Here is a 17,258-nt window from a genome sequence, read left to right on the forward strand (position 1 = left end):
AGAATAGAACAACTGCAAACTACCTATCTTACCTGTAAACAGTATTCACACTGGTAAGGTTTTTCTCCACTATGAGTTCTCTTATGCCTTTCCATATGATATTTTTGTATGAATCTCATACCACATTCATCACAGCGAAATGGTTTTTCACCTAGTACATGATAGAAATTTTAAAACAAAACAAATATTGTAAAATAATGAATTGCTTTGCAGTAAGAATCTCTAAAATAAATATCCTTTGACAATTAAGATAATTCACTTTTTTTAAAAATATTTTTACAGTTGCAAATGGACATAATATCTTTATTAATTTTTATGTGATGCTGAGGATCGAACCAGTACCTCACACATGCTCTACCACTGAGCCACAACTCCATCCCCAAATTCACTTTTTTTAAATGACAAAGTTTTCCCTGAAAGCAGGCAAACTCAATTTTCCTCCCTTCTGTTATGTGTGCACAGAACATAATCTCTCTCTAGAAAGACCAGCAGTACCAGGAATTTACAGCAATACGGACACTCTTTCAATAGAGTAGCTGATAATTTCTCATCTTTCTTTTCAATCATATAAAATATTAGAACTTTAAAAAATGTTATTCATGCATACTCTAATATAATTCTCAGGTACAGCTTCTTAATTCTGAATCTATTTTAGAAACATTTATGGTTTAATGAAATATGAATCCTAGGAAATATTCTTTAAAATCTTGTTTAAGACATAAAACAAGCTTAGAGGCCAAATTTCAAATGTAAGACTTATTTATATTGATTCTTTTTTTTGGGGGGTAGGTACTAGGGATTGAACCCAGGTGTGCTTTGTCACTGAGCTACATTCCCTAATCCTTTTTATTTTTATTTATTTATTTTTTACTTTGAGACAGGGTCTCACTAAGTTGCTGAGGCAGGCCTTGAACTTGGGATTGTGACTGTTCTGCTTTAGTCACCAAGTCACTAGGATTATAGCCATGTGCCACCATGCCTGGCTAAACTAATGCTTTTTCTCAACTCAAACCAGCTTTTCTTGTCATCTGGCAATGAATTACAAATTGAGTACTGTTAATTATACATACAACTGCTTTAGCCCACCCCTGCCAATTCCTTAAGAACTTTTTAGCTATAAGGTAACATTACTATGGAGCTCTATAAATAGTTTTTACTGATAAATTCTATAGTTTTGTTACGTTTATTTGTTTTTTGGTGGTGCTGGGGACTGAACCCAGGACTCTGTGCATGCTAGGTAAGCACTCTACCTTTTTAAAAATTTTTTATTTCTTCTTTTTAGTTATACATGACAGCAGAATGTATTTTGACATATTATACATACATGGAGCATAACTTTCTATTCTTTCTTTTTTTTTTAACTTTTTAGTTGTAGATGGACACAATACCTTTATTTTATTTATTTATTTATTTTTATGTGGTGCTACGGATCGAACCCAGTGCCTCACACATACTAGGCAAGCACTCTCCCATTGAGCTATAATCCCAGTCCATAACTTTCCATTCTTGTGGTTGTACATAATGTGCAGTTACACTGGTTGTGTATTCATATATGAACATAGGAAAGTTATGTCTGATTCATTCTACTGTCTTTCCTATTCCCATCTCCCCTCCCTTCATTATAAATAGTTTTTACTGGTAAAACAGAAGTCTAATAAAAAAAAAATAATAAGTTACCTTGTATAATATTTATTCAGGGAAACTACTGTTTCTACCTATCTATATTTAACAAAATTTTACTGAATACTGCTCCTCTATCCATAGACCTGCTGTAAGGAGGTTAAAAGTACAGGGCATACAACTTGTTTTCTAAGAGTTTATAGCATAATTGGAAAAACAAGATACACATATTATAAAATGATAACTCACAAATGTCTAGCTCTGGTTTACTTTTACAACTTTTACATCATACTATTTCCCTTCTTAATCTTGTCCTTCAGTCAAATACCTATCATCTCACATTTCCTACTTTCACCTTGATTCATGCTGCTCCTTCAGTCAGGAATGCCCACCAAGTGTTCAGACACTACACTAATAATGAGGCCCAATCCATCTCCTGTCGGATACTTTGCTCCCTCTTCCTACATTTTCATAGAACCCCATTAAAGTTCTCCTATGGCGCCCATTACTTACAGCTCAATATTTACTTCATACATTTCTATTATTTACCATATTACACTTCCTTAGACTTAAATTATATTTATGTAGCTCACAGAACCTTCTGTGATCTTTAAGTGTCAAATAAATGGCATATATAATGATTACTATTGTGAATGATCAGTGAGAAAAATATTACTGAGTTGGTATGATTTGGAAAAATTTCTTGGAAATGAAGGAATCTAAGCAGAGTGGCACCTGAAAGTTAAATGCCACAGAAAGAAAATTTGGGGAGGAATAGCAGAGCAGCTAACTGTTTAGATACTGTCTGATATCCAGGAGAAATGGTGCCGAAGAAGAGAATTTAATTTGGCAACAAGTAAATTATTTAACCTGTTAAGTCCTAAGTTTTTAATTTTATGACTATTTCAACAAAATTAACAGAAGTGCATTAAAATAGGTTGTAATTCATAATTTGATTTTACATATTATTTATTAACATAATTTCATAATTATTGTTATTATGGAATTACATATTATGTACAGTAGTTAAGGTTTTATATGAGTTTCTTATCTGGGACAACAGGATAAAATGCGTTAAAACATTCAAGGATGTAAGTTATCAAATTTTAGGGTAAAAGAGACTTTCCAGTGGCTTTCAAATAGTGTTCTTGCCGGTTCCATAGAGGCCCACATGCCCTGCTGCTGGTGTGGCAAAAGGTTCAAAAGCTTCTTAAGCAAATTCAGTTGCAGAGTAGCTCACTTTGATATGGAAACATTCCAAGGGTTCAGTGGTTGCAGGCTAGAGAGCTTTACCAGCAAGTCTAGACTAATTCACAGTAAAAAAATACTGAAGTCCAGAAAAGTTAAGGAACTTGCAAACCGAATAATTAATACAACAGAAGTTGGGAGAGGAAAATACTTATTAAGGAAGTCTGGAAAAAATGAAATGAGAAATGAGATGGGAAATAATAGAAAGTAATCCATTCAAGAATAAAATTTAAAGAAGGAGACAAAACTGTTTGAAGGGCAGCGGAATCCGAATAGAAGAAAAACTGAACTAAAATTAAATTATTACAGTGAATAATCAAAGGATTAAGATTCCAGAGAACCAAGATAAGGAAGGAAGGAACAGACAATGTTGGAAAGAAGTAAGAATAGGTGCACATTTTAAAATAGGGAATGTAGATGATAGAGATCATTAGGTTAGAACTTAAAGTCATTTATCAAACGCAAGAAAGGAAGGCTGGGGTTGTAGTTCAGTGGAAGAGCACTTCCCTGGCATGTGCAATGCACTGGGTTCCATTCTCAGCACCACATGTAAGTAAGTAAAATAAAGGTCCACTGACAACTAAAAAATATTTTTTAAAAAGTGAGAAAGAATAAAAGAGAAAATTAGTGTGTTGATTAGAATTCAATTACATCTGCCTAGTATTTGTGGACTAGAAGACTTAATATAGTTAAGATGACAACATTCCCCAAACTGATCAGAAGATTCAAAGTAGAAATTGACAACCTTATCCTAAAATTCACATCCAAAAGCAATCTTAAAAAAAACCACATAATCAAGATAATGTGATAATGGCTTAAGGACAGATACATCAAAAAAATGAAACTGAGTGGACTGGGGTGTAGCTCAGTGGTAAAGCACTAGCATATGTGAAGTTCTGGTTCAATCCCTAACACCATGAAAGCAACAAACAAACAAGCACAAAAGAAATGGAATTGAGAGTCTAGAGAAAAACCCTTACATTTATGGTCAAGTGGTTTTCTAAAAAAGGTGCCAAGGCAATTCAATGGAGAAAGAACAGTGTTTTCAACAAATGCACTTGGACAATTTGATACCCACATGCAAAAGAATGGAGTCAGACGCCTCCTACCTCACATCATAAGCAAAAATAACTCAAAATGTATCATAAACCTAGAGGTTAGAACCAAAAGTATAAAAATGACAGAATAAAACACAAGAATAATCTTCATGACTTTGGCTTGGCAATGGTTTTTTAGGTGTGACACCAAAAGCACAAAAACCAAACAAAAAAATAAATGAACTTCATCAAAGTTAAAAGTTTTGTGCTTCAAAGGACACCATCCCCACCTCGCCCCACAAAAAAAAGTCTGCTGTTGTAGGAAAGTATGACAATTTCTCAAAGTGCTAAACACAGAATTACCACACGACCCACAATTATACTCTTAGGTACATTTTTAAAGGAATTGAAAACAGCAACTAAACAGATACCTGTATACCAATGGATATCAAAATAGCATTCAAAGCAGATGAAAGGTGAAGCAAGCCACTGTCCCAACAACTTAAATAGAGACAAAAATGTGATGGATACAAACAGTGGAGTAGTATTCAGTTGTAAAAATGAAGTATTGATACATACTACCTATAAACATGGATAAAGCTTGGAGATATTTTGCAAAGAGAAAGAAGTCAGATACAAAAAAGGATAAAAATGGACAAAGACTACATATATATGAAGGATCTAGAATAGGCAAATTCAGAAACACTGAAAAAGGACCAATGGTACCAGGACTAGGGGAGGCAGGAGTAGGGGGGTGGAGAGCTAGGGGTGTTATTGTTTAATGGTTATAGAGTTTCTGAAGGCTGTTTTTTTGTTTGTTTGTTTGTTGTTTCTCTCTGAGATGGAGTCTTATTATGTTGCCCAGGCTGCCCTCAAATTCATAATCCTCCCATCTCAGACTCCCAAATAGCTGGACTCACAGGCATGCAATATGAGCCTGGGCTTGGTTATAGAGTTTGTTTGTTTACATAACCTTGTAAATTTGCTTAATATCACTAAATTATATAGTTTAAAATTATTCAAATAATAAATTCCATGAAATAATTTTTAAAGTGAAAAGACAACTCACAATGGGACAATTTATGAATCACATATTTGATAAGCGCTATAATATAAAACAGTTCCTTGTCCAAAAAAGATGTAAAAATGACAAATTAACATATGAAAGGATGCTCGGCATCATAGTTCTTAGTAAAATATAAATCAAAACCACAATGGTTTTAAACCTACTAGGGATGGCTAAAAGAGACAGAAACAAGTATTAGCATTGGGTTGTAAATGGCTACTATGATTACAAAAGTGTGGCTATCAAAATGTAAGTTACCATATGACCCAGAGATTCTATTCCTAAGCTTACACCCAAGAGAACTAAAAATTTAAGACCACATAAGCACTGTACACAAGTATTCATAGCAGCATTATTTACAATAGCCAAAAAGTAGAAACAGTTCAAACACTCAATTCATACATGAATTATTCAGCTATAAAAAGGAATAAGGTACATGCTACATGTCCAGAATGGGCAGATCCATAGTGACAGAAAGTAAATGATTGCCTTGGGCTAAGAGGAAGAGGGCAATAGAGGTGAATGCTAATAGGTATGGGTTTTCTTTTTTGGGTGATAATAATGTTCTAAAAACTAGATAGTGATAGTACAACTCTGAGACACGCTAAAAAACTACTGAACTGTATACTTTAAGTAGATGGGCTTTCTGATACTATGAATTTTATCTCAATAAAGTTAAAATTTTAACAATATTGCATAAGGGCCTGGGGCTGTAGCTCAGTGGTAGAGTGCTTGCCTAGCACGTGTGAGACACTGAGTTGGATCCTCAGCACCACATAAAAATAAGTAAATAAAATAAAGATATCATATCCATCTACAACAAATACATTTTTAAAAAATACTGTGTAAGCACACAACTGGCACCATGGCCCCCACAAAGTACATGAACTAAAAATTCTTTCTTTCATTCAGGAGCTCAAAATTAAACAACATAAATTAATTGGAGAAATTTCATGTTTAAATTATTCACATTCTACTAGATGACCAAGAAGTTAACGACTTATTAACTAGAAGTAACACAAAAGAAAATTCCTTTAACAAAGAGAGTACTAGAAACATAAATGCCTTAAAAATAATTTGTACAAATGTTCCTTTGTAACTATGAACCACCTCTCAGCTCCTGCAAATTAAACACAGGCTGAGCATCCCTAATTTAAAAATCTGAAATGTTTTAAAACCCGAAATGTTGAGAGCCAATGTGAGGCTACAAATGGGAAATTTCACAATGTGAATCTGTATTTCATGCATAAAATTTAAACTAGTGTATAAAATTACCTTCAGGCTATATATACATAGTATATATAACATTATAAATTTCATGTTTAGACTTGGGTCCCACCCCCAAGACATCTCATTGTGTATATGCAAATATTCCCAAATCTGAAAAAAATCTGAAATCTGTAATACTTCTTGGTCCAAGTATTTCAGATATTCAACCTGTAGAACAATTATGTCTAAATAAGTCAAAGATTAATGTACATACAAATTCACCTTCCACAGTCATTTTTGATTACATATTGCTGTTATTCTCATTTTTATTCATTTTTTATTCCTTTTAGTATTTCCTTTCTTTTTTACTTTATCATCTTTCTTCCTATTTTCTTCCTCTTTCACTCCCAGTTTTATACTCTTCTTTCCTACCTTTTTAACTAGACAATCTAGAAATTTTTTAAATTTGTTTTGTCATTTAAGAATCTGTTGTTTATAAATTAGGCAATATATGTACATGGTTCAAAAAAAATCAAAACAATATAAATAAGCTATCCTATCTTATCCCTGCCCTGCCACATATTTATTTGTTTCTAAATTTCTTCCACGAGTTTCTTGATGTAAATACAAGCTAAATACATGGTCTCTTTTCTATGGTCCCCTCTTTCTTTTACAAAGATGACATACTTTACTCATTGTTCCCATGTTGTTTTGTTTGGTACTGGGGACCAAATCCAGGGCATAGCTCTACCACTGAGCTACATCCCCAGTTCTTTTATTTTTTTACTTTGAGACTATCTTGCTAAGTTGCAGGCTGGCCTTTAACTTTCAATCCTCCTAAATTGCTGGGATTACTGGTGTCACTGAGTCTGGCTTGTTCTCATGTATTTTCCCCTTTAGTTAAACAATATATGTTGGAGATCTAATCGTAGAAAGAGCTCTCATTCTGTCTTACAGTAAATATTTTTCACTATTATTTCCAAGTATTTGTTATGATAGGTAATTCTGTAATAGATAATCTTATAAATAGGTTATATTTGAATGATAAATGTGTGGAAACAATTCTTGGTCAATAATAAATATATTTATAATTCTGAAGTATATTATCAATTGATGTCCCTCCACAGTAGACATTATCAATCTATACCCCTACCAGCAAAGCTATTTCCCTATAATGTTGCCATGTACTACGATGTTGTTGAACTTTCTGTTGTTGAACTATACACCTAACAGGTGAAAAAAACATGATCTCAGCTGGAGGTCAAGTCATCTTATATCTCATTCAGTTTTTATGAACTATCCATTTGTCACTTTCACCCAGTTTTGTCGTAGGCTGTTGGTATTTTTCTTGAAAACTTGTCAGGGTTTTGTTAAGGAGGCTGATCTTTGGTTTTTGAGTTCTAGGTTATTCATGGTCTTTCTATGTCCCTTGAATGGTAGGGATGGAATTGTCACTTGGAATTAAAAGTTTATACAGCTGGATTTATCAATCTTCTCCTTCATGGATACTGGATTCTCGGTGTTATTCCTTACTCCAATCCACATTTTTACATATGTACTTGGAGCTGCTTTTAAAAAATGTATTTATTTATTTTACATTTCATTTGATATATTTGGAAGTCGTCTTGAGGCAGAATGGGAGGTATGAATAAAACTGGTTTCTAGACTGCAATTCAGTTTTTCCAGCACCATTTACTGAAAAGGTCAGCTTTTCTTTTCCTCTTTCACCTTCCCTCTCTTATCTTCTATGTACTTTTTCTGGTTATTAATCTCAAATATTGTACTAAAAAGTAGTAGTGATAATAGATTCTGTATCTTGTCTCTGGCTTGGGTACTTCGGTGTTTCCTACTTTTGAATACAAATGAAAATAAAATAACTGTTGCCTATTTGCCTTAAGTAGAATAAAATATTTAAATATCTTTTGGAGAAAAATTCCTTTATTATTTTTCCAGTTTCTCTTCTAATGATTATCCACTAAATCCCCCATTGTGCTATTTTTCCCTGGTAACTTTGACACTGTACATGATCAGTTTTATACTGGTAAAAATTCTTTCTGTAACAGATAGATAACTGCTATGGTTTCAATATGGTTTGAGTGTGTCCCTCAAGGGTTCACCCTGGATTGGGAGCTTGGTCCTTGCTGTGATGGTGTTGGGAAGTGATGAGGATTAAAGAGATGGATACTACTGGGAAATACTGAGGTCACTGAGGGCAAATCCTTTAAAGGATTTGATTAGTCCTTACAAGAGGGCTTACAAAAGCACAAAACTGGCCTCCCCTCAGTTGCTCTGGCTTCCTTCTCATCGTCTGATCAATCCCTCTCACACTCCTGCCATAATACCATCTGTCATAACGAAGCCAAACAGTCCTCACCAAAGGCTGAATTAATTACATGATCTTGGACTTTCAGCCTCGAAAACAAAAATAAACCTCTTTTCTTTATAAAGTACCTAGCCTCAGGTATTCATGCAACGGGAAATAGATTACATTAGGGTAAATTATATATGAAAAAGTTATAGGGTTCTTGCAAATCCCCTTCAGGTTATCAATAAAACTAAACCTCTTCCATTATTTCAATAGTCCTCTCAATGCCATTCAATTCAAGTGATCTCTTCCTTTTTCCTGAAACTCACTCTGCCCGTGGCTTCTATAACATCTATACTCCTTCAACTTCAGTGACTGTTCCTTCATAACACTCTTTCCAACTCACCCTCCTCCCTCCAAATGTTGAAAATTTCTTTGTAGACTTTCTGCTTTTCTCATTCTATATTCTTTGGAAAGAAGGGAAGCTCACCTATTTCCATGGCTTTCATTACTCTCAATCTGAGCTCCAGATCCACACATCCAAAGTGCCTATTTAACATATCCACTTCTATGACACAGATCTCAAATACATTATATCTTGCACTAAACTTGTGATCTTCAACCTGCAGCTGGGTTGAAGGAAAGCAATAACATGGTGAGACAAAGGTCACAAGTGGCATGTTTATCCACCTATTTATGTGAGCCAGGAGCCTGTCTGACTTTTCTCTGCTTTACCTTCTCTTTGCATATTCACCCAATTAATAGGTCCTACTGATTCTCCTTACTAAATGCCTGTCAAATCTGTCCATTCTCTCCATTTTCACTGTTATCACTCAAGTTCAAGACACCATCATCCCCTGGTCTGGACTGTAACATCCTTTTAACTAGTAGTCTCTTTGGGATCTGCTTTCTTCTCCTAACTCCACACTACTACTCACATTCTGTTAATATTAAGTAAATGTGACCATATTTAAAGCCTTTCAGTGGTCTAAAGTTCTTAGGATAGAATAAAAACTGCATCCATTATCATCTGGCTTCTGCCTTTCTCTTGTGTCTGACCTTTATTTACAATTTGCCTTTTGATTTCTCAGCTCTAATCAAAGTTACCTTCTTTTAATTCCTAAAACTGGCTTGCTTTACCTCACCTTTAGCATCATTTTCTCCTTAATTCCTCCAAAAATTTCTCCAAATTAGTTCTTGATTATAATAGTGAATGTAAAGCATTTAACAGTCAAAAATATTTTATCTTTTGTTATTAATGAGAATATAAGTAGAAATTTTCAGTCTAGTCAAAATATTTGTGATGATACCTATGACAAAGATCATTTGGTCTAGTAATACATACTTGACAATGGAAGTTTATGACTTTTTAAATTATTTTTTAAATCATAAAAAAAGGGCAGAAACAAAGTTTACAAGTAAAATAAATACTAACAAAAAAGAAAAAGATCATGCACTATTTAGAAAAGTAATATAAAATAGTACTTAAGAGTGTAGATTTTAGATCTAGAAGAGCTGGTTTTTAATGCTGGTCTTAGCATTTAACTGTGAGAAATTGTATGTATTATATAAACTCTTCAAATTTGATATTCTCATCTGCAAAATGGAAATATTAATATACCTCAGAACCAAACGTTAAAGTAGATAACTCAGGTAAAGCAGTAAATTGAGAATACAGTCTGGTATATTATAATAGCTCAATAAACAATTAACAATAGAAACGAAGAGGCTGCAAGGCATGGTAGAGCATACCGATAATCCCACCAATTTGGGAGCTTGAGGCAGGAGGATGCAAGTTCGAGGCCAATCTCAGCAATTCAGCTGAGAGCTGTCTCAAAATAAAAAATAAAAGTGCTGGGGATGAACTCAGTAGTGCCACCCACTCCCCCAAATGAAAGAAGGAAAGAGGTTGACAGCAAATGATTAGCATTATATTTACATATTGATTATAGCTATAACCCAGTGACTGGGTTATACATCTCAAATGAGACCACTCTGAAGATACATATAAACTTAGGAAAAAATGAAACAGAGAATCATTTAAATAAATTCATGGATTGGTAACCACGGACCCAATAATTCTGCTTTGAACTTTAGAGAACATGGGAGTCTATCTTTGGCACACAGCCCTTCAGAAAGTTAGAAAGACAATTTACCAGATTAATAAGAGAGACCATACACTATGCAAAAAATTACATTCTATAGGAAATCATCTTAGACTAAAATACAGTCAATAAAGTACAAATAAGGTTATTAAATGAAAACTGTAGAGTTGCCACAGTAATAACCAAGATATGTCACTCAATGTCAGTTACACCAGACTGACAAAATCCAAAAAGTCCTAAGATAACTAGTGAAAGATCTAATTTTCCTAGGTAGCAAATTTTATTAAAACTCACCTTTCTAGTATATAATGATTTTCTTTTCCTAGAATGAAGGGCAGCAAAAAAAAAAGTAGACAAAAATTCCAGGTTTCTTTGTAGAACCATGAAATTATATATTTATAAACACCATAATATTTAAAGTGGTCTAGAGCTGGGAGGATAGCTCAGTGGTACACTACTTGCCTAGCATGTGGGAAGCCCTGGGTTCAATCCGTGAAACCACAACAAAAAAGAATGAATGAATAAATGATTACAGCAGTCTCATCCTTGATACAGTTCCTTAGGATAAAATAGCTAATGACAGGAGAATTATTTCTTGCCTTCTGAAGATTAGATTTTAGACTTCCACTTTATGGGACAGACAACAATGGAAAATGATCAATGACCTCTAGTAAGATCGACATCCCAGGATAACCCTAATCACAATTTTTAAAGATTTGAGAGTTGGTGTAGGAACCATATGTAAAAACAAAACAAAGCAACAAAACAAAACAAAAACAAAAACACTTCCTTTCTACGGAAGTAAACTGAACACTACATGAACATGACCATTTCTACACCTCATTTTTCTATCATTACTCAACTGGTACAAGCACCTAAATATATTAACACTATGTAATTGACATCCCAATGACGGATGACCTTACAGATCTAAATTAAAGGAATACTATTAATTTATGGTAAATAGGGGCTGGGGAGATAGCTCAGTTGGTAGAGTGCTTGCCTTGCAAGCACAAGGCCCTGGGTTCGAACCCCAGCACCACAAAAAAAAAAAAAAAAAAAATTATGGTAAATAAACCTAAATGTAAAATAAGCAATTAGTTAAAATGGTTGGGTATATGAATATTAGTGTGAATATTAGGAGGCAACTGCCTCCTTCCTCTTCCAATTACCTAATATCAAATGATGAAGGGCCAATCTCTCAAAAGGATACTTTTGTCATCACTAAAATCCTTTTCCTAATCGGGGCCCTAAATAGGGGTCCTTTGGCTTTTTGCTATCCCCCACAACAACGTCTCTAGTATTCCACCACAATAAAGTAATTTTTCATATTAACCACAACTTAACGTTTTTCCATGTACAATTTGAGAAATATATTCAAATGCTTTAATTTGAGCACTGAGCATTAACACTATTATAATGCAAAGAATCCAGACAGTATAACTCAGAATGATCCACAATTGAAGCAACTATGTTTTCTGGATTTGGCTGTCAATTAAATAGCTAAAGAGAACTAACAAACACTACATATTCTAAGACCATAAAGTGGTCTGCTACAAACACAATACTTTTTAAACTGTCACCTTAAAAATACAGGTGAAATTTATATCCCAATCTAGAATAACTGTTTTATTACATCTTAGGCTTAAAATTTTGAGTATCCACATGTGCAAAGCACTTGTTGGGCACTCTTACATTCATATAAACTTGTACATTACACAACAAAAATCAAATCAAAATGGATTAAAGACTCCAACAGAAAACCTGAAACTTAAAAATCCTTAGGGTGGGGGTGGGGAGAGAAAAGCTCCATGAGAGTGGTCTTGGCAAGGATTTTATGGATGTGACTCCAAAAGCACTGACAATAAAAGCAAAACAACTTAAAAAAAAAAAAAAAAAAAGTAGTACTATATCAAACTAAATAGTTTTGCTGAGTAAAAGACACAAAACAACAAACTGAAAATGAAACTTACAGAAAAAGAAACAATATCTGAAAACTGTATATTCAAGAAGGGGCTTATAAACAACATGTAAAGGGAACCCACAGGAGCAGGGGAATGGCTCAGTGGTGGAGTACTTGCCTAGCATGTGTGAGGCTTTGGGTTCTGTCTCCAGCATGGAGGGAGGGCAATACAACACAACAGTACAATCAAAAAAAGAGAGACCTGAATAAACATTTTTTTCCCCTACAGAACACATCCAAAAGGCCAACCGATACATAAAAGGTACTCAACATCACTATTCATTAGGGAAATTAAATTCAAAACCATGAGATAATACTTCATGCCTATTAGGACAGTTATTATCAAAAAGTCAAATGGTAAGTGTTCTTGAGGTTATAGAGGAAAGGGTACACTGCTACACTGTTGCTGAGACTGTAATGTGGGATAGTCATTAATAGAAAACAGTACAGAGGTTCCTCACAAAACTAAAAATAGAACTACCATATGACCCAGTAATTCTACTTCTGGGCACTGATCCAAAGGAACTGAAATTAGTATCCTGAAGAGATAGCTACACTACCATGTGCACTACAGCATGGCTATTTACAATAGCCAAGATATGGAAACCTAAGTGTCCACTGAAAGATGAATGGATAAAGAAAATTTAGTATGTAAGTACATATAGAACAGAATATTATTCAGATTTTAAAAAAGAGATCTTAGGGAGGGGGGTATAAAAAATGGTAGAATGAGACAGACATCATTACCCTATGTACATGTATGATTACATGAATGGTATGAATCCACATCGTGTACAACCACAGAAACAAAATGATATACCCCATTTGTGTACAATGAATCAAAATGCAGTCTATAAAAAAATTAGAAGATAAATTTAAAAAAAAAAAAAAGGAAAGGAAAGGAAAAAAATAAAAAAGGGAGATCCTGACATTTGCAACACAGGAATGAACCTAAGGACATTATGCTATGTAAAATAAACCAGGCACAGAAAGACAAAGATTTTACATATAAGATATAAAGAAGCAGAACTCAAATACACAGAAAGTAGAATGGGGTAGGGAGAAATGGGGAAATTTCAGTCAAAAAGTACACATTTTCAAGTTATAAGATGGTAAGTTCTACAGACCTAATGTACAACATAGTAACTATCGTTAAGAATAATGTATTACATATTTGAAATCTGTTGAGAGTAGATCTTAAGTGTTATCACTAAGGTAACTAAAGGCAACTAAGTAAGTCGATGTGTTAATTAGTTTGATTTCAGTAATCATTTCACAATGCATATGTATATCAAAACATGTACACCTCATACGACTTTTACTTGTCAAATATACCTCAATATGGCTGGGGTGTGGAGGGGAAATTATTCCTATTCACCAGGTAATGAAAAATTTGCCCAATATCATGGTGTTAATAATAAACCAGGTCCAGGAATGAACCTTGGATGACCACCTTTCTACTCCAAAAAAGTTGCTTTTGCACTATCTTAGTCTACTTTACAGTAGTCCCCAAATATGGACCCTCTGATCATGTGTATACACTTTTAAAAAATCTGTAGCTCACCATTAAGAAATCAGATATTCACTATTTTCACTATTCAGATATTCACTATTTTCTGTAAGGAAAAAAATAGTGCAGAACAATAATATAATAAGTGATACCTCAGTCACAGATTCATTTGCAAGTACTAAAGAGTTTATTAACATAACAATCTTTTCTCAGGAAAATGACAATAGCTGGGATGGCTGGAACCTAGGTTTTCTCATTTTTTAACACAATTTGACTACTTGGTGAGTTTTCACAAATGCATATACCTTTGCAAGCATCAAGACAATTATGACAATTAATTTACCTAAAAATACAAGGGTTTCCTGTTCCTCTCTCTAGTCCCTCCCCCTGCCTCTCTGTCATTTCTTCCTTGCTTCTCCATGTCTGCTTTCTGTCCCTATAGTTCATTTAAATTATTGTTAGGGATTTTTTCAAACATACACAAAGCAGAGAAGAAAATAAAGACCCTTCATGTACCCATCATCTAGCTTCAATAATTACCAGCAATGTGCAAATTTTATTTCATCTAGCTTGTCTCAGTATTTCTTCCTTTATTTTAATCAAGTAAGTTTTTTTTACTAGAGTCATAGAAAAAGTAAATAAATCATAACCATAGTTCACTTGACTCCTTACAAAAAGCCCACTAACCAGAGACAGAACAGGACATGTTCCTCCTAAGTACTGCCTAAAGACCCATCTGATTGCTACCGTCTCAACGATAACCACTATCCAGCACCACATGTTTTTCCCTTTTAATTAACCGTCTATTGTAAAAATTTTAAAACATATCAAAAAGCACACAGACATTACACTCACTGTATTTTTCAAATAAACTTACTGAAATGTAATATGCCCACAGAAAAGTACACAAACCATAAATGCAGTCTGAGGAATTTTCTTAAAGTGAACACACTGTATAATTAGTATTCTAAGGAAGACAGAACATTGTCAACCCTACAGAAGCACCTCTGCCCCTTCAACAGTGATCACTATCCCAATTTCTGCTACAATTTTGCTTTGCTTAGGAACTCCACAAAAATGGAGTCTTACAAGTATATTTTTCTGTGTCTGGCTTCTTTTTACTCAACATCATATTTAACCCAAAATGTATGTCTAATATGAATATACCATGATTTACATTTAACTGTTGTAGAAATCTGGGTTGTTTATAGTTTGGGATTATTACAACAATGCTGCTTTAACATTCCTGTACATGTCTTTTGGTGAAAATACCTACACAACCATACAAGGAACATAATTAGGGGCAGAAATAACAAATCATAAGAGATTGTGCATACTAGTCTTGGTAGATAGTTTATCAAAGTAGAAGCACCAATTTACAGGCCTGCCAGCAGTGAGAGTTCCAAATATTCTCTAAATACTTTGTACTGCCTGTAGTCATTCTGGGGTGTGTTCTAGTGCCACCAAAGTGCAATTTTAAGATAAATTGATGAATGATGAAGTTTAGTCCCTTTCAATACATTTACTAACCATTTTGATAACCTTTTCTGTGTATACGTGCAGTGCCTGTTCAAGTATTCTGCCTCTTTTTCTTTTAGCTTGTCTTTTCTTTAGTATATTTGTAAGAATTCTGTATGTAATCGTCAGGCTTAGTTTTTTTGACCTTCTTAACAGTGACCTTGGTGAATAGTTGGGCTTAATGTAACAGAACCAATTTATTAATTCTTCTCATTATGATTAGCACTTTCTATATCCTGTTTAAGAGAGGCACAGTGGTGCCCATCTGCAATCCCAGAGACTCGACAGGCTGAGGCAGGAGGATCACAAAGTCCAGGTCAGCCTGGGCAACTTAGAGATACCAAAAGCAAAAAGGGCTGGAGACATAACTCGGTGGTAGACCACCCCTGGGTCCGATCCCAAGTACCATTAAAAAAAGAAAAAAAAGATACACATATCCTGTTTAAGAAGATTTTTCCTACTCTCAAGTTAGGAAACTATTCTCTAATGTTTTGTAATACAGGTTTTATTCATACTCCTCACATGTAGATCTGCAATCCATCTAGAACGGATTTTTATGTAAGGTGTAAGGCAGAAAGTAATTTATTTTTTACCCATGGATTCAGCTACATTCAATAAAATATCATCCTTTCTCTACCATATTACAGTATCATATTTAACGTAAATCAAGTGAATATATATATATGTGTAGACCTATTTCCAGACCAGTTGATCTTTGTTTCTCCCTGTGTAAACAAAGCACTGCCTCAAATGATTAGTTTAATAATATATATTGATATGCAACTCTATAAATCTATCAGCTTCTTGAAGACAACCTATCTTGGCTATTCTTAGCTCCCTGCTTTTCCACATAAGTTTTAATTAAAATCAGTTTCAGAGTTCCTCCCTCCCATTCTCCTCCTCTCTCTCTTTCACTCTCTCTCACAGTCTCACACATTGGTATTTTACTTATTTTTTTAAAAATTTTAGTTGCATATGGACATAATTTATTTATTTATTAATTTGTGTGTGTGTGTGTGGTGCTGAAGATCAAACCGAGTGCTCCATGTATGGGGGGCAAACACTCTACTACCATAACCTCAGCCCCAACACATTGGTATTTTAAATAGAATTAATCCACTACCTAAATCAGTATGGAGGGTAGAGTAATAAAGCCTTCAAATCAATGAATATATTATTTCCCTCCTTTACTTTTCCTTTAGTATCTCTTAATGTCAGTTTAGAAGTCTTGTGTATCATTTGTCAGATTCACTTCCAGTTATATGACATTTTTGTTATTTAAGTGATATATTAAAATTCTCATTTTCTATTTGTTCATTGGTATACATAAAAATATAATTAATTTCTGAATACTGATGCCATGATGACCTTGATGAATTCACTATAAATTATCTGTATATTATTTTGAATTTTTAAAAAAATATTTTAGATGTTGATAGACCTTTATTTTATTCATTTATTTATATGTGGTACTGAGAAACAAACCCAGTGCCTCACACACATGCTAAGCAAGCACTCTACCACTGAGCCACAACCTCAGACCTATTTTGGATTTTGATGTATATCAAACAATTTATAAAGGATACTTTCCCTCACCCCTTTTGTTCTGGCCTTAGTGCACCGGCTAGGACCTCCAATACAATTCTGAATATAAGAGTGATACTAGGCATCATTATC

At 34.0% G+C, this 17,258-nt stretch overlaps 1 protein-coding gene across 8 annotated transcripts in view; it reads right to left on the minus strand.

Moving 5' to 3' along the window:
• The window catches only part of ZNF148 (zinc finger protein 148), a 130,660-nt gene that overhangs the window by 6,735 nt on the left and 106,667 nt on the right, over positions 1 to 17,258 (minus strand). For 7 of the 8 annotated variants that reach the window (XM_079156195.1, XM_079156194.1, XM_079156193.1 and 4 more), the window contains one exon: positions 33 to 151. In XM_079156195.1, the coding sequence (XP_079012321.1) occupies positions 33 to 151 (119 nt within the window). Of the gene's footprint in view, positions 1 to 32; positions 152 to 8,134; positions 9,115 to 17,258 lie in introns of those variants that run through there. The other variant, XM_079156197.1, reaches the window with a different exon arrangement.

This window comes from Sciurus vulgaris (assembly GCF_902686455.1).
Source record: "Sciurus vulgaris genome assembly, chromosome: 10".
NCBI classification, from domain to species: Eukaryota; Metazoa; Chordata; class Mammalia; order Rodentia; family Sciuridae; genus Sciurus; species Sciurus vulgaris.